At 31.7% G+C, this 22371-nt stretch overlaps 2 protein-coding genes across 4 annotated transcripts; one reads left to right on the top strand and one right to left on the bottom strand.

Annotated features, from left to right (window-relative positions):
- Window positions 1-1542: 1542 nt before the first annotated feature.
- On the bottom strand, window positions 1543-12799 carry LOC130801853 (uncharacterized). 3 transcript variants are annotated; one of them, XM_057665771.1, is made up of 13 exons: window positions 12721-12799; window positions 12286-12358; window positions 12079-12138; window positions 11935-11988; window positions 8557-8617; window positions 8327-8403; window positions 7951-8000; window positions 6717-6799; window positions 6453-6523; window positions 6209-6359; window positions 3109-3266; window positions 2923-3021; window positions 1543-2062 (listed from the first exon to the last, which is right to left on the bottom strand). In XM_057665771.1, the coding sequence occupies exons 2-13, from the start codon at window positions 12322-12324 to the stop codon at window positions 1991-1993; spliced, it is 975 nt and encodes a 324-aa protein (XP_057521754.1). In that variant the 5' UTR covers window positions 12325-12358; window positions 12721-12799; the 3' UTR covers window positions 1543-1990. The 3 variants fall into 3 exon arrangements, with proteins under 3 accessions (XP_057521754.1, XP_057521755.1, XP_057521756.1); XM_057665772.1 differs by having other exon boundaries at window positions 12714-12742; XM_057665773.1 differs by lacking the exon at window positions 12721-12799 and adding an exon at window positions 12576-12720.
- Window positions 12800-16925: 4126 nt separating this feature from the next.
- Window positions 16926-18936, top strand: LOC130801854 (BAG family molecular chaperone regulator 8, chloroplastic). The gene is made up of 2 exons (XM_057665774.1): window positions 16926-17735; window positions 17984-18936. The coding sequence occupies exons 1-2, from the start codon at window positions 17160-17162 to the stop codon at window positions 18731-18733; spliced, it is 1326 nt and encodes a 441-aa protein (XP_057521757.1). The 5' UTR covers window positions 16926-17159; the 3' UTR covers window positions 18734-18936.
- The last annotated feature ends 3435 nt before the right edge of the window (window positions 18937-22371 follow it).

The raw sequence follows: 22371 nt of genomic DNA on the forward strand, positions 1-22371 counted from the left end.
AAATTAATTAATAATAATATTTGCTAAATTAACTAGTTGAAACAACTTATTGATATGGATAAAATTTACTTTATATAGACAATTGTTAAACAAATTAATGTTGGTTCAATTCTCAATTAGTTCATCTTCTTTCTTTGATATATTTCACAATCCTGCTTTTACCTTCTTGGATAATAAAAATCTCACATTTTGATTACCATACAAGTCTCACTTTATACCTTTTATTCATCTAAAGGACATTTTGATATCTTTTTATTGCATCTTTAAGCTTATTTAGATGCACGTAAATTTATCCTTGTTATTGCACGACATATCTACATCAATTAGGGTCACAATAGTTGATATTAACAAGTAAAGCAACCAAAAAATACTTTAGATGAATAAATGATACAAATATAAGATATTTTTTAATCAATCAAAGTGAAATTTTTATTATCAGATAAGATATGATGAAATTTTTAAATTTAAATTTTTCTATTTTTAAATATTTAATGCTAATATTTAAAGTGTAAAATTTTTATTATTTGATATTGGTCATAGTGTGTGTAAGTTGCAGACTTTACGAGTAGTTGTAGATTTACACACTCTTTGAAGACCTTTCTTGAGCCAAGGGACTCTTTGACTGCACTCTTCTTTATAGGTAAGAGTTGTCATCTTCCATCCTTCCCCAGACCTAATTATAGTTTTCCTATAAGCCAGATACACTAGGTATGATGATGATGATAAATGATCAAGATGGGATTTTACATTACAAAAGAAAAAAAAAAGGGATTTTACATTACAAATGCTTTTATTTAAAGGAGGCTAATAGACCGCTTTTGAATTTTCAATAATGTAGTGTTTAGAACAAGTATTTCATTTCAAATTATGAATTTCAATTATAAAATCATAAATGAAGAATTTGAGAAAGACAAACTTTGTATAGTCATTCTCAAATTCAACTTTAACTATTTTAAAAACAATGGTGGAATTCAATCTAAATCCAAATTTGAAAATTTTTAATTTGTCAAATAATAAATTTGAGTCAATTTCAAATTTCTAAATGAAATTATCATTCCCAAACATGACATAAAAGGAATTATTACTTTTAAATACAAAAGCTGACTAAAAATTTGAAGAGTTTCAACAAAAAATAGATGTACAACTGAAAATTTTCCAAAACTATCTGTATTACTTCATAAGTATTCTACGTATATGTTTGATTGTTGGTAGTAAATTATGAAGATGAGAATATTTATAATGTATTTCATGAAATGTATTATATCAAAACTTTATTCATAAAAAATTATTTATAATAGCATAACCATTTAATACCACCTCCTCAAATAGTAAGGCATTAGAATGAATTTTATAAAGAAAATGAAATGATTAAAGTAAAACAAGCATAACAATCAAACTAGACGAGATTTTCATACCAAAATTCTTAACTTTATGTTTATATTCTCATCTTTAATACTGAATCACCAAATTGGTCCTAAGAGTAATTAGGATATGAATGTGCTCTTAAACTCTTTCTTCTGGATGTGTTTCATTACCCATCAATTCTTTTACCAATGTCCTGTTTTGTTATTCAACAAACCCTTGTCCACACAAGTACATACGATTCAACAAAAGCTCTGTAGCCAGCACCACAAGTGAACCGGTGCCATAGCAAATTCTTATATACATGATTCCTCTTATGATCATTTTCAAACTTTTATTACAGGGTAAGCTGAGAGAGGAGGGTTTGATGAAAATCAAACCGAAGATCTTGTCAGTGAAAACGGTACTTGCTCCAACTGAGACAAAACTCAATTCTCATTTCAAACTATGTATTCAGGAGTCAAAATGTTTGCTTATGACAACTTATTTTAATGAATAACGGATATTCTTGGATATTCAACCGATAGATTTTACACTAACAAATCATAACAAAAACCTGGCTCACCAAAAAAGGATTCAGAATTGATTGCTGTTGTTTCAAAATGACATACATATAGTGTTGAGCTCTTCATAATTTAGGTCCATGAGGATGTTTACCAGCATGAAATCCTTCCGTATAAGCGGTATTCTTGAAAGTCATCTACAGAAAATCGAAAAAAAAGTCCTTACAATGATCTTTATGACCAAAAACATGAATCATCGTTTTGCAGCAGAACATGAAATAAGCTAATTTCCAAGAAGAATTAACGGACAAAATATAATAATGTCAAAACCTTCAACCCAACAATAAACCAACAAAATGATGGATAAAGAAGTACCATGACTGAACCAAATTCCTGATGCACGTAATTTTTTTAGGGGGTAACGTTGAAATAACATACTAACAAGTTTGGGGAAGAGCAATGGCAACATTGCTAAGGTCAAGCCTACCATCCCATGGTCTCTCAGATTGGAGGTGATGCTTCACCACTACTACACTAGACAAAACACCTTCACCAGCTAACCCTTTAAAAAAGAAAGGTAAAGCAGAAGGTCCCAGACATCTAAGGAAAAAACATTGCAGCACAAGCTCTCAAGTCTGTGCAGACAAAAACTTGGTAACCAATATGATTGTTTTGAATACAAGCCTTATAATTTATCTCTTCCACCCTTAGAACATCGCTTACTAAATGAATGAACTTATAGTCTTATACTGGCTAGCTCAGGTACAACCATGCGAGTGAAATACTATAGTAATGTTCACATTGTCCCCTTGATTTTTCTACACTTTATATTATGGAATGTTACTTAGACTTTGCCACATCACATTTTTTGGCATTGGTTTCACATTGTGTCTTCTAATCACGTCCACAAACTCACTCACTCTTCTCATCTCATCCACATTTCTATTAATATCAAATGTTGGATAAGAAAACTCAAGAAGCATATAATTGACCACAAAAAAGCTGACTAAAAATATGCAAAGGGTAAAAGCCAAAAAACAAGAGGAAAATAACTCACTGCAAGGTGGCTGAGCTCTGAGTAAAGACGTTTTCGGATACTTTCAGAAGCCACTGCTCCAATTGATTCTCCGTGCTTCAATATTGTCTCGCTATTAACCTAAATAAATGATGAATACATCAAATCAAAATCCTGAATTGTGTCATTTAGTGCATTAAAGAAATACCATACAGATGTAGTACTCACCTCAGATAGAATGAGAGCAGATGTTCTATCCAATATCTCATCCACAAAATGCTGAGGGTTGGAGAAAAGTGTGGAGGAAGCAACAGCATTTGCAGATTTAGCTTCAGTAGACTTATTCTTGACCTTTTTCTTCTCAACAGGTTGTTTGGAAGCTTTGCCTATTATAGAAACAGGGCAGAAAAAGAATCCATAAGTGTGCTTATAACATACTGTAAAAAAAAACCAATAAACTAGGCTGTATGCACTATGAAGGTGTGTGTCATACTGGGAGAAACGGGTGTCAGACCGGGAGATAGGACTGTTGTATAGCAGAACGAAAATCTGTGTGTGGTCTATTGGGCCACATAGTTGGCTAATTATCAGATTTAGGCACAAAAGATTATTCAAACATAAATGATCAAACTGCTTATCCGGGTCGCCAAAGCTTCAAATAAAGTTGGAGAATTTCAGGTGGGAGAGCTAGTCCCAAGGGAGCTTTCTGCCCGTTGACCCATATATGTGGCATATTGCTAGTCCAAGGCCACGTAACATAGGCTATATCATATACCCAATGTTGATAAGCTAACATATTTACAAAAAACTCTCAATAAAATTCAAAACACTCGTCTATTAAGTGAACAAATGAGTAAAACAAATCTTGAGGCTCATTTACTAAATTAGCGTAGCTCAAACAACTTGGCATTGATTTGTTCAATTCGTGATAAAATCATTATTTTTTGTTTCAAAGTTATTTCTAGATTGTTTAAGTACCATTAAAGCTTGGCAAGCACCGTATTTAAACAAGTGATTATGTCAAAAAATGTGATGTGTTTGATTTACGTGCAAAAATAGAAAAGTGAAATTTATAATGCAGATAGATTGAAGAAACAACAAAAATATTGAAGTCTTCTTAGATTTATAAAACGAAAATAGCATGTACAAAAGCTGGCAAGATCAATCCATAAAAACAACAATCCCAAAGCCCAAGACCAAATATATGGGATTGGCTATATGAAACAAATAGAAATCAACATGAGAGATCAATGCGAACAAAGATTATACTATAATTAGCGTTATTCAAGACTATCTACAACTAAAAAATCAGTGACCATCTACATATATTTCTCTTCTGCTAATTCATATTTAGTATCATATGCTGATCCAGATCTCAATAATTCATGTGATTCTTCACTCTTGTAATCAAAATTATACTTGTCCCTATATGTTCCTTTTTTAAACTCTTTAAAGATACAATCTTTCACTTTTCTAAAGGGTGCAATGTTAAGGGGCATTTAGTGCCATTCTTTGGCATAACCAAATTGAGGTAACTCTTTTTGTCTTCAATATCTACGACTCTAAGACTCTTTCTTATGTCTTCATTATAAATTATATTCTTAATGGTATACTTAATCATCCACCTTAACAAATACATCTCTGCTACTCTCAACTTCCTACAATGATTTCTTTTGAAAGCCAAGCATTCAGATCCATATAGTAGTGTTAGTCTAATGGCGCTCAAGAAAAATGTTTCCTTTAAACTTAAAGGCATACTTCACACGCTCAAATTGAGCCACTCACACTCAATCCTTTTACATCTTGAACAATATTTACGTTCTTATGAAAAATTGAGTGACGGACTGATGGTACTTTAAACACTCACTTTACAAAGCTCATTCGTATCTAACTTTACCACGTCTTTACTAGAATTATCTGCGCCAAGTCTTATTCCGACTTAATTCTAACATATATGGCTAGATGAATCAAGATATAATGTGGCATTGTCATGAGCTCCTATCTAATGCTGCCTTATTCATCTTGGTTAAGAAGTAATCGATCTAGATTTCATTCGTCGTAATTCTATAAGTAATCAAATGGTTTCATGCTATCTACATCATATGTTAACTAAAAAAACAAGAATGTGCAAAATCCAAAATAAGTTTTCCTACCTCATTTCTCCTTCAATATCAAACTTCCATGAGCACCCTCAAAGTCAGTTTGTTAGCCTAAAATATAATTGTCCTTGCACATTAAACAATCCTTATGGCTGATCTTAGAAAATCAAGGTTCAAGCGAGTTGGATAAGCTTCAAGCTCCAACTCGAGTAATTTCCACCAAGTTTAACTCCAGAAAAATAATCAACTGAATATGCAAAATTTTGAACCGAGCTTCAAGCTATTGTGGAGTAATTCTTAGCAAGCATAGCTCCAACAAGACCAACAAAGCAATACTAGGAGGTTGTTCATATTCTTCTTTTTGTCTCATAAGTCATTAATTCTTTTTGTGCCATATGTGGAGTGATGGTACGATTTTTATCACTAATAGCAAGAAACCTAAAACAAACTTTGAATCCTTTGTTTTGTTGTCACCTAACAGCTAACACTCCATGGAGATTTGTAAGGAAGCCCTTGGGTATCCAATACAAAAATTTTAAGTGTTGTGATGTCTTATGAAGTTGATCAAAGGACCGCTAATAATAACTTGGTTTAAAATGTGCCAAAGAAAATCTTTTTTGAGAAGTTCGTAACGAATCCTAAGCAGTAAACTAAACTTGAATAACTAATTCTTGGTTGTTCTAGTAGCTTAGGCTTAGTCTATTTTACTTATACTTGCATTAGCTCAAAGATTAAGGTGTGCCATAGATAAGTGCATGATGAACTTATGATGTAGATTATTTTACAATGTGGAATGTGATGTGTTGCTATTAACGCATGTCAATAGTAGCTAAAAAAGAACATGGGAGTTTGATAAAATGTGCATAACATTGTGACCATATCAACAGGTATTCCTCAAATTAACATGGTGAAAATTACAAGTTGGATTTAAAAACTCATGATGAGAAATGTTCCAAAAAAAGAGAGCTATAGAGAAACATAAGGAGACTTTACTTGTTCCAAGATTTTAGGAGAATGGTTTATGATTTTACTCTAAAATTGCTTAGGAGTGGCTTGGCAGAGAAAACAATGGTATGGAGTAATTGAAGTTCAGAAGTTCTATGGCGTTTATCATACACCTAAAATTTCTTGCTCAATGTTCATGCAGGAGCCAAACAATATAAATCAAATTGTTATTCACCTTGTCTATTTTCAAAAAATTTAGGCCAGTCAAAAGAGATAAGAATTACCTGTAGCCATGTCACTATTTGAAGATTGATTATTTTGGAGATTGACTTCTGTGGAAGCAGAATTTGCAGTGGATTCCGACACAGCTATGGCACTCGATGGTGCAAAAGCAGCCAAATCAGGAGGTTGGTCTTTGCCAACAGGAGGATTAGCCTATGTTCAAGTACAAGGTAGCTGAGTTTAGCACAAAACCATTCTGATTCACCTTCTTAGCCAACTAATAGCACATAGACATAATGGTCGAACCTCAAGATCAACATAAGCAGGATCTCTTCCAAGCAATTTCAAAAACTTGTCTAGGCAATCAGTGGATAGAGCTGTCATCACGAGTAAAAGAAACATGAAGAAACAAACTTTCCAAGATTGCTAATATTTAACACTCAGAAACTTGTATATTCCTCATGCTTTTAGTAATTAATAATGCCAACAAAAAGAACAAGAACGAAAAAAAATTAAAATAGTCCTATCTGATTGCAATTTGCACACATGCATGAACCTCTTTTAATTTACCTATTGATGTGTCATTGGATAATGGGTGGAATATAATGCGCCTCTGAGATTTCAAACCTTGATCCAATAACAAGGAGACATGCCTTTACAACCAAACATTAAGAAAGAAGTGAGTGACTGAACAATTTATTGAGGCAAAGATTCATAATTGTTCGGTTTTGAATTACAATGGACAATATAAAGTGACTCAATTAAATTATGAGCATTTCTTTATCCATGTCAAGTTTCAAATGATATTTTATATGGAGGGTCAATCGAAAACAACTGTGAAGTTGTGTACATTTGTTTTCCACCCCCAAACTGGGTAGGGACCAATAAATGGCATTATGAAATGTTGTAGGCTTTACTAAATTTACACATAAAGTGTCACTTTCATCATAAGGAACCTACGTTTGACTTTTCGTTGCTCCTCCCCTCGCCCTCCCCTTCCCACAGCCTATCCTATATCGAAAAGAAAAAGAAAAAAGTTGTCTACAACTCTAGTCTCTACATATGGGAGAGATAAAAGTACATTAAAAGTGCAGAGCATGGCAAAGAAATCCGTCCAATTCCTCCTACCTACTTGGTTACTTATTTTTGATAAGGACCTACCTGATTACTTTTTTTTGATAAAGACCTGCCTAGCTACTGTTCCAGCACATTAATTCTCAAAACACAAGCATGTCAACTCTTCTCTCTCAACTAAATTCTTCTAGAGACACAAATCCCTAGGCTATCTAAATTCTTCTAGAGACACAAATCCTAGGCTATCCTATTATGTTTAGGGATTCAAATCTACACCCTAAATCATCTCAATTGCTTCATAATGATATTTGATTTGCAAAGATATTCATGGGCAGGGATGAAAAACAAAAAGTTGCAGGATTTAGCAAACTCAATCATGCCTCATCGTAACCTATAATATGAATGGCATGTCATTTGAGAAAACCACCTGCATCTAATTTTGAGGGAGCAAGCTATAAAACACTAATCTAGGCCTCATGTCCAACAATATAACTAAGACATAACCAACTAAGAACTAGAAAATGAGTTCAAAACACATTTAGCAAACAAAACAACACAATGAATCTGCAAGTTTGAACCAAATTACATTGCCAGAATATGTACAGTGTTCACAAGGCGACACATCACAGGAGAAGGTTAAAAAGCCACCTGATAGCTTAATATGAAAATGGGCACCAAGATTAAGTTTCTAACATTTTGAGAATGCAAATGCAATAACAAGAACTAATACCTCGCAGATTCATTCACTAGTGCAAATGGGGTTACACAACCAAGTGGCACCTGAAAAACCAAACAAACATTCATCACCTAGATTCTAGTAGATTTTTTTAATGAATAACACATCAATAATGAAGATAAATTTGCAGAAATGGCTTCTTTTAGTGCCCAAATATAACTTTCTACTACCTCTCTTTTTAGTTGCATCATTTCTTCCAAAAAATTCTAACATCTTTGAGAGAAATGGTGCAATTAAAAAGAACAGAGGAAGTATTTTGGACCTTCACAACTAGCTGTAAATTGACATGATGCAGCAATACATTTGTAACACTCTTTTAGAGGCATAATATGTGCAGTAGTATATGTAATAGAAGTACATAAACACCCACCTGAAGTATTTCACCTAAGGCTTCTTCAGGTGCCATTCTTAAGCCTCCCTTGCCCAACCCAAGCCTCACTGATAGAACTGCTCGAGTTTGAAGCATAAACACAATCATAAATAAATATCCAAACAAAAGAGATTAACCGAATGTCACTGATATTCTTAGGAAAAGTATACAGTAATCTACTTTAGGAACAGTTTATAACAATGTAATAGTTAAATCAATAAAACTAATACCTTTCATATCCACTTTTGTTTCCTTGAGAGCGGAAACTATGTAAAACCTATGCTTTTTATCCTACAAGTATTCACGAAAAGAAAGCATAAAACCCCCAAACCACACATCCATTAGTACTCTAAAATAATACAGTGAATTGCACACAATCAAGGGTTAAGGGATTAAATCCTAATTTGAACTATTATTTTTTAATGAATGAAAAAATATATGATATAACAAAAATTAACTCAATGGTTAAAGTAACACATTTATAACTAATGTTAAGGGATTAAATCCTAATTTAAACTATTATTTTTTAATAAAATAATAAATTTATATTACAATGTCATTACTCTTTATTTTTCATAATTTTACATTCATGTGTGTTTATATTTATATTTTTGCTATCTTAATTGTGATAGTGTTTTTTAGACTTACCATGCGAATATATGAAGTCAAAAACACTTGATTTTTTTTCAAATGAATAATTATCGGGAACCTTTAACTCCTTTTGTGAATATAATTTTTTTTCTATGATTCAAGCTCATTTAGCTTATATGATTTTAAAATTCTTATAGTTTAACTAGGTTGTATATAGTAGATAATTAGCTAGTATATCGATTATTTGTACCCCTTAACTCAAAATTTTGGCTTCGCCCTTGGATATGACGTTCTTCAAAACTTTGTTGTTGCGTTATCTTTCACTCCCGGATATGGCAGATATAGATGCATCATTGGAATGAAAACAATATGTTAATGTTGCTTTACAAAAAAAGCCATATCTTTCAAAATGTTGAATACTCTCACTTATGTCACTTTAGTTTCCTCTATAATTTACTCGTTGCCTTTTTCTTCTTATCACTTCTAACTTATTTTAAGAGGGTTTAATATATCATGTTGCAATCTTGGAGGATTTTTTTATCAAATGTGATGTTATGCAATGGTCATTAAAGTAAATGACTTCAAGGGAGATACTAAACAATGACATGCATCAACTTCCTAGCATGAAAATTGGAGTGTGGATTGCAGGTTAGTATTATAAAGATAGCTGAACATCTTTGCAATTATTTAAGTGATAAATCAGAAAGTGATAGTGAAACCATGTGCATGTGCACCCTTAAACAAACTCTAGATAAATATGCTCAAAAAGCTAAGCATTTGTTCACAAACAACTTTTCCAGACATTTTCTTCCTATTTTTATATTGATATGTGATTGGATACTTCATACTTGTCCTTCAAATATACATATGCGCTCATGCCCATACCGTGAATAGGGCTACTATTCTAGTAAATTGTCATTCCTTTTATTTGATAATATTATTCAGAAAGAGAGCTTGTTATTAATAAAAAAATTATTTTAGTTCTCTATACTACATTGGCGCTCTGTCATTCAGAACTTCTCTTAGTGGAGGCTTTTCGTGAGGAGCACTTGGCATGTAATACCATTGTAAGTAAGACTACACAAATCTAAAAGTCGTTTTGGAATAATGACAAAACTGGAAGAGAACTTAACTGATATATGTAACTTCATTTCAGCTCATGGACTGAATTTACTAGTTTCACTTATAAAGTCACCTCAGAACCAATAGCATTCGAATATGATCTTTGGATGAATGGTGGTAATAAACCCTCATGCTCTAAGCTATTATGTATATTTTTCTTTAAGTATTTTAGATCCATTTCTCTGTCAATCTAAGTGAAAAATTTTGTGTTGGTTTAATGAGATGCGAGATGAAAATGGATGTTTTATACCTTATGCAATTAATTTATTTTTTTATCATTAGTAAGTTTTCTCTATCAACAGAACACATTTCACAAAAATTAGTTTACTTAATAATCTGCAATAACACCTGGAGCTTGCCATATAGCATTTGCATAAGGGTTGATTTATCCAGATGATTAAAAAAATTTTCACCTGCCATATAAATGGATCTAAAATGATTTTGACAAATTATACTAAGTAACTTAAAGCAGTAATGTGAAGGTTTATTACCATCATTCATCTGAAAAACACACTCGAATGCTACCTATCTTATAAGTGAAATTAGCGCACTCTGTACATGAGCTAAAGTCAAATATATCACCTAAGATCTCTCCCAGTTTTTTCATCATACCAAAAAGACTTCATAAATTTGTGTAAGTCTCACGTACAATGGCATATATACCAAGTAGTTCTCACAAAAAGCCTCCATCAAGAAAAATTTTGTGTGTCAGAGCACTAATGTGTATAGAAAGCTAAAACAATTTTTTTTATTAAGGCACCTGCTTTTTGAATAATATATCAAATAAAAAAATAGCAATCTACCAGAACAATAACCCTCATCATACATATGAAAGGTATATATGAAGTATCTAATCTCATATCATTATTACAAAATCGGAAGCAAATGTTTTGAAAAGTTGTGCGTATAGTGTAACCTATTTTTAGCAAATTTATCAAGAGTTTGTTTAGTCCAACTATCACTTCTTGGTTTATCACATAAATAATTGCAAGAATGTTCAGGTATCTATTACAATAATAACGCTAGCTAGCCTACAATTTAGATTCTAATTTTTATGCAAGAAAGTTGGTACATACCACTGTTTAGCATCTCTCTAAAGTCATTTTCTTCACGATCATTGCACAAGATCACCTCGGATAAAAAATCCTCTAAAATTGAAACAAGTTGTATTAATCCTCTTGAAATAAGTTAGAGATCATAAATAGCAAAAGGCTCTAAAAAGCAACATTAACATGTTGTTTCCAATCCAATGTTGCATCAATACTTTCCGTACTCGAGAGTGAAAGATAGCGCAACAACAAAGTTCTAAAAATATTGTATCCAAGGCAAAGCAAAGCCAAATGGTCGATATACTAGCAAATTCTACTATATAAAAACTAGTCAAACTATGAAAGATTTAAAATCACGTAGACTGAAATGAACTTAAATCATAGCAAAAATTATATTTAACAAATGGAGTTGAAGAGTCCCGACAATCATTTCTTTTGAAAAAAAATCAAGTGTTTTTGAGTCCATGTATTTGCCTAATAAGTCTCCAAAAAAACACTAATACAATTGAAGAAAGATAAAGAGTAATGATATTATAATATAAATTTATTAGTTTATTAAAAAATAATGGTTTAAATTAGGATTTAATCCCTCAACCTTAGTTACAAATGTGTTATTCTAACCATTGAGCTATAGTAATTTTTGTTATAATTTTGCATTCTTTAAATTATATATCATATATTCATAAGGAGCCAAAGCTAAAAATACAAAGAATCGCATTTTCTGAAGGGGACATATATCATATATTAGTAAGGGAGGCCAAAGTTAAAAATACAAATAATCGCATTTTTGGCCTGGGGGCCGGGCCTCCCCTGCCCCTATGTATCTTCGCCCCAGGACAGGTTTACCTTGAGAAACAAATTTTTGCAAAATGCACCTGCTTCACTTGGAAGATGTTTTTCCTGAAAGCAAATCAAACGCAAAGCTATATTTTCACAACGTTATATTAGTAGATAAATGCAACTAGAAAAGTAAAAGAGGCTTAAAATTACTGCAGCTTCCACAGTTAGAACAACAGGATGCTTGTACAGCTCAAAATCAATTCCATTCTCCTGTATAAAGCATTATTATTCTCTTTAAAAATATTTCAATTATTGATAAAATTACAGAACAGCACAATATTTCTGCAATAGAACACATTTAAAATATAGAATTGAACTGAAACAAGTAATATGAATCTCCAGTATTTAAGAACAAACCTTCAAGTGATCCAAGAAGTGTTCCATAGTATAACTCATGTTTTGTCTTGAAGAATAAACGCGGGAATGAAATCTACAAAGCAAATCAATAATGAATTTGAGCATGAAACCCTAATTTCTTAGGCTAAACAAAAATTAGATATACAAACTCAATTGCAGATAAAAATAGAGATGAGTCGATTCAATGAAATATAAGGAAATTACGATTATCGAAATTGTGAATTTCGTTGTGAATAATTTAAATTTACGGAAGAAAAAAAAAATCAAACGCGCATGCATCAAAGAAATACCAAGGATTATCAAACACGAATTTATCAGCGAAGCTATTGAATCAATCAGGGTTTCAGTCAATAGCAATAGCAATAGCAATAGCAATAGCAGTTAGCAACAATAAGGAAATGAGAGGAAGAATGAGAGATGTGAGTTACCACTTACCAGGCAGCCGGCAGGCAGGGTGATAAAGGGCAGTGATATCAACTACTATGTGAGTGAACTTCACTTACGCTGCATCGTCACTTTTTTTTTTTTTTTTTTTTTTTGGCCCTTAGGTGTTTTGGTTTATGGTTTTTAGCTTAATTTTTTGGTTCGCTTTTGACTTTTAGTTTTCGGTTATTTTGTTGGTCAAACAGCTAAAAAAGATGTTTGATAAATATCTTTTGAAGTAGCTAAAAAACTGACTTTTAAGCCAAAATAAAAAGCTACTCTAGCTAGCTTTTTTAGTTGGTTTTTTGTTTGTTAACCCACTTTTTCTAATAAATAGTTAACAGTCAACACTAAAATTTACCAAATATCTCTACAAACAGCTAGTTTTTAAAGTTAACTTAAAAGCCAACAAAAACAGCCAACATTTTCAACTGGTCAAACAAACCAACTAAAAAAGCCAATAACCAATTGTCGACAACCCCCTATAAATATTTTTTTTCAACTTTTAATTAACTTAACAGTAGCAACTCAATCTCAATTCATTCGATCGATTTTTTTATTTGAATTTCTAACCAATAAGGAACATAAATTCAATCTTAGAAATATTGGGCTAACTGATTTCTTTTTAAGATACCCAATTATTAGATTGAGATAGCTTATGGTATGATTATGGATAAGAATGTAGGAGCGCGCAAAGTCTGGTTGATAGTCAGTTTTGCATGATCTTGAATATAAACTAAGTTACCTATGATATACCTCATATAATTAAGTCATACCACTTGGAAACATTCTTTAACACCCTAAACTTTCTATTAATGTCGTACACACTATTAACCCTCCAAAAATGAGATAAATCTCCATTTTTCCGCCCCTTCATCTGAATACTTAATGACAGCTTATCTACCCTCAAGAATTAATCTTTTTTCTCTTAAATTTTCTAAATGAATGTCTTATATTTTTACACCTAGATATTTTGGATATCATAAGCTTAGTTGTATACCTAATAACCATTTGAAACTCTACCCATCTTGTACACAAAATTCCTCACAATTGAGATTCAAGAATTGCATTAATCAAAGCATGTATATTTTGCCCTTAAATATTTTAAACAGTTAAGAGTAAGTGAATTTCAAACATTTAGGAAAGATTTTAAATAATAGTCCTTTTCAAATCAAGAAAATGGAGTTTTTTCCCTAAACTTTATACAAAATTCAAATTTAAGTGAAAATGTTATTCATATAATTTGACGTGTTTTAAGAGACGTTAAACACTAACAACTTTTATTTAAAGTACTTTAAGTACACTTATTTCTTATGAAAAGTTACTTTATTTTACTACTTTAAGTGCGATTTGTTAAATGATTCTCTTGGTTAATTATATTTAAAAGAAACTATAAATGGTTCTAAGTTGTTTTTTTCTTTAATGACAAAGATTTTGTATTAAAGAAACTTTGTCAAATAATTCAAATTGTTTCTTTCTTTGATGATTGACCTGACGGAACGATTTTAAATCCTTGAATAGATTCTATCTAAGTATTTTCTTAAATCCACCAAAATACTTATATTGTTTTACATGTATTTACTCAGTTTTTATTGATGTGTGTACTATTTTGTCATTTTTATGGCATGTCTTTTGGTAGGTGACAAAGTCTCTTTGCAGGTATGATGATTGATAAGTTCGCCGATGGATCATGTATTGTTTTTATGAGGTTTAGAATGATGCAAGGACATTGGAAGAGTTGTATTTTGTTGAAGACGATTTTATATTTAACGACTGTTTATTTTCATGGATTGTAATGATCAGAGACTTTTTAAACTTTAAGTTGGAATAAAACTAATTATTTTTGTTGTATTGTTGGGTTAACTTTGTGTTACATACTTTCCCAAAGCAACTTCACTATTAAGTCTTCCACTGGTTTGAGTTAAGATTTCTCTTAAGTAGAGCTTATGGTATATGGGTTATTTCACCTTGGAAGGTAGCTTTGGGTTCCGCACACAAAGAAATGCAACAAAATGCAACTAAAATGAACTATTAATATACTACCTCCAATTCACTACTAATGTCCCATTTACTTTATCCACTCTATCCAATGCACTTATTCAATTCTTAATATCTCTAATTGTGCATAACTAAAAATTATAGAAAGTTGATAAGAATAATCTTTGCATTGAAATAAATAAAAAAAGATCCCACTTGACTATGTTTTAACTTATAGATTAATGATAAAATACAAATTAAAAGTAAGAGATGAATAGTATCCAAAAAACAAACAAAACATTAATGCTGAATTGGAGGGAGTATGTAGGAACATAACCAAAACTAGTCAAGCCATGACATGAGCGACTATTAACAAAGAAAGGTTAGAAATGCAAGTAAAAAACACTTTGAACAAATATCAATAACCATCCGATGAGTGACATAATACATACTTTTCATCGAATATTCAAATTTTGATTTTGTTTTTAAAATTTTCAAATTTAAGAGAAAACTATTGGAGATATAATGCAAATACAAATAAACAAACTGATTTGTATTTCCCTTGTATGGATGGGAATGGAACTCCTTACTTTGTAAATCACCAAATGGACACCATGAAGATAAGGTTGCGACAATCAGAGAAGTCGCTCGGAAACTTGATATGAGTAGAAGGTGTTCATGCACTTTTCTATTGTGATATTTCTCCCACAAAGGTGCTTGCAATGATAAAATGAAATTTACAATGAGATACAATCTACACAACAAAATCCTAGCTCAAGGAAATTGCAATAGTAAATACAAGTGTTGTAGTGAATTATGAACTTTGATGATATTAAGAGTTAATTACTCTCTCAATATTATCTCATGAAAGGAAGAACAAGAATAAGAGTATTCTTAAGACAGAAATCATAAATGATATGAAATTGGGATTGAATGTTCCTTGGCATGCAACCTCTATTTATAGAGCTATGCATCAAACAATACAACCTTTTGAAACAAAAGTGTTTCACCAAACAAAGCTTATGAATCAAAGTAATGATTCATCAAACAAAACTTATGAATCAAAGTAATGATTCATCAAATTCTTTGAGGCATTTACTTGGACTTATAATATATTTATTTTAGTCCCACTACTATATTAAGTATGTAGTATATACAAATTAGATCTATATACTCTAAATGTTCAACAAAAACTCCAAAAAGTAAAATCCCTAAACTAAATTTTACCTTATATAGGTTATCGCTTATTGTTAATTAATCTAGCCTTTTGTATATTTAATCATATTGCCAGAATAACTTTTTTATAAACCATAAAAAATAAGTTTAATTTTAGAAAAACTTCATTAATTTTATATTAAGATATTTATTATGCACACAAATAGATGATAAAAATTTGGTTTAAACAATATAATAATTCCGAATATTCAATTTGTTTGAATTAAAACAAAATTATGATTTTCACTATCCAATAAATCAAATATCCGATTCAATTCGATATTTAATTTTATACGCTCCTACTTAGTATCCAAATAGACCATATTTCAATTTGATAGCCAATTTTAAAGGCTCATACTTCAATCGACTCTCACCTTATAAAAGCACTTTATGCAACAAACTAAGTTTTCATACTTAGCATCATAGGCTATACCTTTTCATTCCATACAAAATATATATTTTTTTATTCTTTAGATCAAATAATTATCTTAAATGATAGGTTTAATATTATTTTTTTCGTCAATTACTATTTGAGATGGCGGTTTAATATAAACTATATTTTTGATAAAAAAAAAATCTAAGAACAATGAGATGACAATTTTCCTTAGTTAAAAAGTTTTAACGAAAAAAATTCAGGGCTCCTTGAGAGGTTATGAGCCAAAATTGCAATGTTAATTTAGTTAAAAACCAAAGGCAATCTCATTGAATGTTTAGGAGCATACCTGTTACGCAAGATGAGAATTATTTTGTAAAAAGACAATTATGGAAATATACTCTCAATTGTGTAGGTTTTGGCCAATTTGAAAGGGATTTTATCGGATACCATATAGTTGAAGTCGGATTTATGTCAGTAACAGGTATAATGTATGTCGAATTTCGTGAACCTATTTTTGGTTAACATCGAATATGGGTCAATACTCATTCTCAATGTAAAAGGTTTCATTTTAGGTTACATGTCATGTCAACATTAAATAGGATTCAAATCAATTACAAGATCTAGTTTAAACTACATATCGATTACACATTGACCTTCGACGATTTACCGATCGGGTCCAACTTTTCAAGCCCTGAGCATTGGTATTTGCCTATTTGGTCCTACCTATCTAGTGTAGTTCTAATCCAAAAGAAAACCATGGCGCAATAATTTTGCAACATCAAAGAACCAAGACCCACCAAATAGGCAAATACCAATCATAGTCCATAGAAGTGAAGTATAGAATAAAACAAGGCGACATTCCTGGTAGTCCCTCATAGATCCAATGGCTTTCCACCACCAACACAACCACCAGCAAAACCTCCACACTACCACCACCTCCATTTGCTGCTGCCGAACACGCCCTTGTTACCCACCACCACCACCATCTCCACCATTATCAACTCCCTCTACTGATCCATTTCTTGTTGCAGCCATTGTCTCTCAGCTTCTCCAATCCCCAAACCCTCAAAATCTCTATTCCCAACACATTCAAACTAACTCCATTAACCATAATCAAAGACACCCACATCAAGATCAAACTCACCAATTTCATCCTCATTCTCCTTTTTATTCTCTTCTGCAACGAATTGACGCCTTGGAATCGTCGCTTCAGGCTTTCTCTTCTTCTGGGTCTTCTTCTCGTTTCTCTTTGAGAGATTCTGCTGCCAGAATTATTCAGTATCATTTCAGGGCTTTTCTTGTTCATAGATCAAGGACTCTTCGTCAACTCAAAGATTTGGCTTCCATTAAATCTGCTCTTGCTTCTCTCAAAACTTCTCTTTCTCGTCATGGTTTTGTTGACTTTGATTTGCTCTCTCATAAAGCCATGAGTTTGCTCCTCAAGCTTGATTCTATTCAGGTGCTTTTTTTTCCTCTGCATTTTTGTTGATTTTAATTTAATTTTGTTACCTTGGGTTATTGTTGATTTGCAATGTTACTACTTGGGTTTTTGTACTATGCTTATTTAATTCTTGGGTTTTTGTTAATTTGCTTTTTAATTCTTGGGTTTTTGTTATTTTGCCTTTTTAACTCCTGGGTTTTTGTTAATTTGCATTTTAACTCTTGAATTTTTAATAATTTGCATTTTTGACTCGGGTTTTTTTATAGAGTGGTGATAAGATGATCAAAGACAGCAAGAGGTGCATTACCAGAGAAATTACTGAATTTTTAGAATTGTTTGATGGGGTTTATGTTAAGAGGCATCAAGTTCTAACTAGGAAGATGAAGAACTTGAGATTGGTGGAGAATGATAATAGAGCTTTTAATGGAACTAGGGGGTTTACCGAGCGTAATGCTGGAGCGAAAAGTCGAAATCTAAGCAATGAAGAGAAGAAATTAATGGCAAATTTGAGGGAGAGAGTCGAAAAAATTGGTAGGATGTCAAAAGCCCTTGAGGTGAAGGAACAAGAGGTGTTTGGAGGCAATGAAACCAAAGGAATTAAGGATGTTGATGATGAGGAAAATAATATCATTGATAAAATCACTAACAATTATAAATCGAAAAATGGGTTAAACATGAAGAATGCACAAAGCTCGAATTCGAAGCAGCATGTTTGCTTTGTGGAGAATGGGAATCTGATTAGGGTTTATGATGTTGATAGAGATCCTAAGGCTAGGGTGGTTGATGTGATTGAAGACTCTACTAAAGGAGCACTCGACGAAGAGGAAGTACTGAGTGATGGCGAAGGGTCCTCATACGACGACAGCAATGAAGGCACGAGGAACTGCGGAAGCGACAAGGAGTTTGACAACCAAGATGAGGAGTTCACGTTTTCGACGACTCCTGAACCTTTAAGGATCGATCCAAGAGCGGACTTTATGTCGAGGAAATCGGGTGTAAACATAGTTGAAAGTTAGGTGAAGGTTGCAATCTCCAATCTCCATTACTTCATATTTTATCTGTGGATTTGGAATTCTTATTATCATGTATTTTTAGGCTAGTGTTTGGTTGTTCTTATTGAGATTTGAGATGAACAATAGTGGGTGTGATTGTAATGTTTTGGTAGGTTTCTGATTCAAGTCTTCTACTTCTATTTAGATGTTAAATGCCTCATGAGTCATGCCTGGTGATATCAGCTTTATGTTCATTAAACTTGTAAGTTGTTTATACTCACTTCATTTGTGGGACGACATTGCCGTGATGATCAGCGATTGAGCAATGGCCAGATGAAATGCTTCGTGTTTCGGTAAGCTAGACTCAGAGTGTTGTTCCTGATAGTTTTTGGGCCCTAGGCAAGAAATAAAAAGGTCTTTAGTCATGCGCTTAACTAAGAATCCTAATGCTTTTAGTTCGATTCATGTAGATGCTACTTATGTAAATACTAATTTAATTATAAGGATTAACTCAATTTAGGTCCCTTCATAAGTTGGAGCCTAGACAGTTGTACCTCAAAACTACCCTTAAGAATGGCCCTGCTAGGTTGAGAAGCCTACTATGTTGCTTAATTTGCTGCAAGAGGAAAGCTTTTTGTTGATCAGGAAAATATGGTTGCAAGGGCCAGGCAAAAGCAACAATTGCTTCAGGAATGGATTAAGTATTAGCAATAATAATGAAGCTGCAATAATGGCTGTTTATGGAGTATATATAAAATTGATAACACAGTTGGAATAGCTAACCTTGTAACCAGTTCTATATCAAACGGTTGTGTTAGCAATTTCATATCTATAGAACTCCTGACATTAACTATTTATTTTACATCTTATGAAATTGAATAAAGCAAGTAAAACCATTCATACTCTTTAGTAGTTATAAAATTAATATCTTATAAATATCTTTAATAAAACTAATATCTTACATAATATATAGCCTAAACCCACTCTAACGGAATACTTAAAACTGTTGATATCGCATTTTTAAACTTGACGAAGAAAACTAAGCTTAAACCATTCCACATGAACCATATTTAAGAAATAAAAACATTAATACTCTCTTTAGTCTTTATTCTCTAATCAGCTACTTTTGTGAGACACTGTCTTTTGAAGAAACAACCTTAAAATAAGGAGCCCACTTTATTATTTCCTCCTTAATTTATATTAACTGGACTATTTAGCCCATATATCTAATGCGTCTCTCGGAGAGGAGAATTTGAAAAAAATAAGACTTTTTAACAAAGTTAGTCGAAAATTAAGCTTCGGCCAAACTTTAATCCCAAAATAAGCATGCTTGGCTCCAAAGCTAGGTTTGGATATACTTGCTGTTACTAACAGCGAACTAAGAGAATTGATCAGAAATAGCCAAGCCTGTGTGTTTGGTGTTAGTAACAGCGAACAAATGTTTGACTTTTGTTGACTTTTTTTTATGCTTCAAATTAGCCATTATAAAATTAAAAATAGTCGTTATTAATTTGAAAATAACCGTTGTTATTATATTCTATAAATAACTCCATCATTTCCTTACTTCATTGTATCCAAACTCCATCATTCTTATGCTAGCTAATCAGTTTTGAAGGTAATAAGAGGTATTATGTTAGTATTATTCTCAATTTATAAACATTAACATTATTTTTGAATATTTAATTATGTTACTATTTCATATGTGTTCTGTAGATGTCAAAGAAGCATTCTATTGAAGAACTTTGTGATTCTATTGAAGAACTTTGTGATTGTGGCTATGAAGTTGAAAATAATACAGATTGGAGTGACATCAATCCTGGTCCTGATTTTGTTGGTTGTCCATTCTACTTGGATGAAGGATTCGGTTGCACGTACTTTAGGTGGGTTGCTCCGGAGGGTACTAAATGGCAGAGAGACTTAATAATACAGCTCGAAAAAGAAAAACAAGAGTTTAAAGTTGAGGTATTTAATCTTAAAAGGCAAATAGATGATATGACACATAGGAAAGAAGAGACTGAAAGAATTATGAGAAAGTTTAAGAAGCAATCTTTGTTAGCAGTGGTTTAACTTAACGAATAAACTATGTAATTTGATATGGATTGGTTGAATATGAATGAAATTGTGTTGAATTTTCGGCACCATTTTCCCTATTTGAATATGATTGTTTGTTTGATTTTGATTAAACGCATACTTAATTCATGGCAGAATGATTCATCGCCGAAAAAAACTCGAGTAATTAACATCATTTCATTCATAATAAACATGTGATAATACGATAAACGTATATACATCTACATATATATTACAAACTATACACTTACAAATATTCAATATGTACAAATTAAATGTTCAATGTATACAAAATGTTACTAATGTTCAATATATACAAACAGTATAATAATGCTACTAAATCGAATTGAACAATTTCAAAAATATACCACAGTCACACAAAATGAAGCCATTTCTACAAGATTACGTACAAAATCAACATCACCATTAAGTTCATAAGAAACCAAGTACATTGTTTAACAACCCTCACAGCTAGAGTTCACAACATAACAACATTTAAAAACAAAGAACATTCATTCATTTTCTACATAAATACATATATAATTTACAAGAATGTCAAGACCTTGACAAAATTTGAAAATAAACTTTACATTCACACATTTTCTACATAAATACATGAATAAACAACATTATTAAGATCATGATAAAACACAACTAAATTTGACATAATTATACAATTTAGAGATAACTGACAACTATATTTTACCATCAACAAACATACTTTAAAGAAAAGCACAAATAATTAATAAAATTAATAAAAAGGTACCTTAACAAGTTGTAGATGACTTAGGAGGGGTACTTTACAAGTTTCTTAGCTTGCATTATGTAATATAAGAAAACCAAACAAAGTCGATTATCTCTAAATTGCATTAAGCCCTAAATTTCGAAATTATAAACAAAAAACAAAAAAATTACCTAAAGACAATGTAGCAGCTGACAGAACTAATAAGTTGTAGGAACTTGAAAATTGATGAGATCAATTTAAGGTTTGAAGTTGCTTTAATGGTGGAAAGAGGGAGATTTTCGTGGGTTTAGAGGTTAGGGTTTAAAGCTTGGGTGAAATGAGGAAGGAGTGTTGTTGTATTTAGGGCCGTATTAGTTCACTGTTACTAACAGCGAACAAAGACTTTGGTCAAACAAAGTCAACAGCTTTGTTCGCTGTTAGTAACAGCGAACAAACATGTTGATTTTTTTTGACCAAAGTTCTTGTTCGCTGTTACTACAGTGAACAAACCCTTGCCTTGCATTTTAGCACATAGATGGTTCGCTGTTACTAACAGCGAGTATATCTAGACCTAGCTTTGGAGGCCAACACGCTTATTTTTGGATTAAAGTTTCTCCAAAGCTTAATTTTTGACTAACTTTGTTAAAAAGTCTTTTTTTTTCAAATTTTCCTTGAAGAGACCGTCTTTCACAACAATTTGAGTTCTCCAATATTCTTCTCATTATATTCCATTTTATATTTATGTGAGATCTCATTAAATTCGTCTTAATATATATTTTATTAAGTGTATATATATATATATATATATATATATATATATATATATATATATATATATATATATATATATTATAATTTTTATGAAGCA

The sequence above is a fragment of the Amaranthus tricolor genome, chromosome 15 (genome assembly GCF_026212465.1).
Source record: "Amaranthus tricolor cultivar Red isolate AtriRed21 chromosome 15, ASM2621246v1, whole genome shotgun sequence".
Lineage (NCBI taxonomy): Eukaryota > Viridiplantae > Streptophyta > Magnoliopsida > Caryophyllales > Amaranthaceae > Amaranthus > Amaranthus tricolor.

Bases quoted from the DNA above. Each gene is read 5' to 3' on its own strand.
- LOC130801854 (XM_057665774.1), top strand. From the start codon at position 17,160: ATGGCTTTCCACCACCAACACAACCACCAGCAAAACCTCCACACTACC. The intron at 17,736-17,983 runs GTGCTTTTTTTT...GTTTTTTTATAG, and splicing joins TCAAGCTTGATTCTATTCAG to AGTGGTGATAAGATGATCAA.
- LOC130801853 (XM_057665771.1), bottom strand. From the start codon at position 12,324: ATGAGTTATACTATGGAACACTTCTTGGATCACTTGAAG. The intron at 8,001-8,326 runs GTGGGTGTTTAT...TTGGTTTTTCAG, and splicing joins CCTTAGGTGAAATACTTCAG to GTGCCACTTGGTTGTGTAAC. The intron at 3,022-3,108 runs GTGAGTACTACA...TCATTTATTTAG, and splicing joins CTGCTCTCATTCTATCTGAG to GTTAATAGCGAGACAATATT.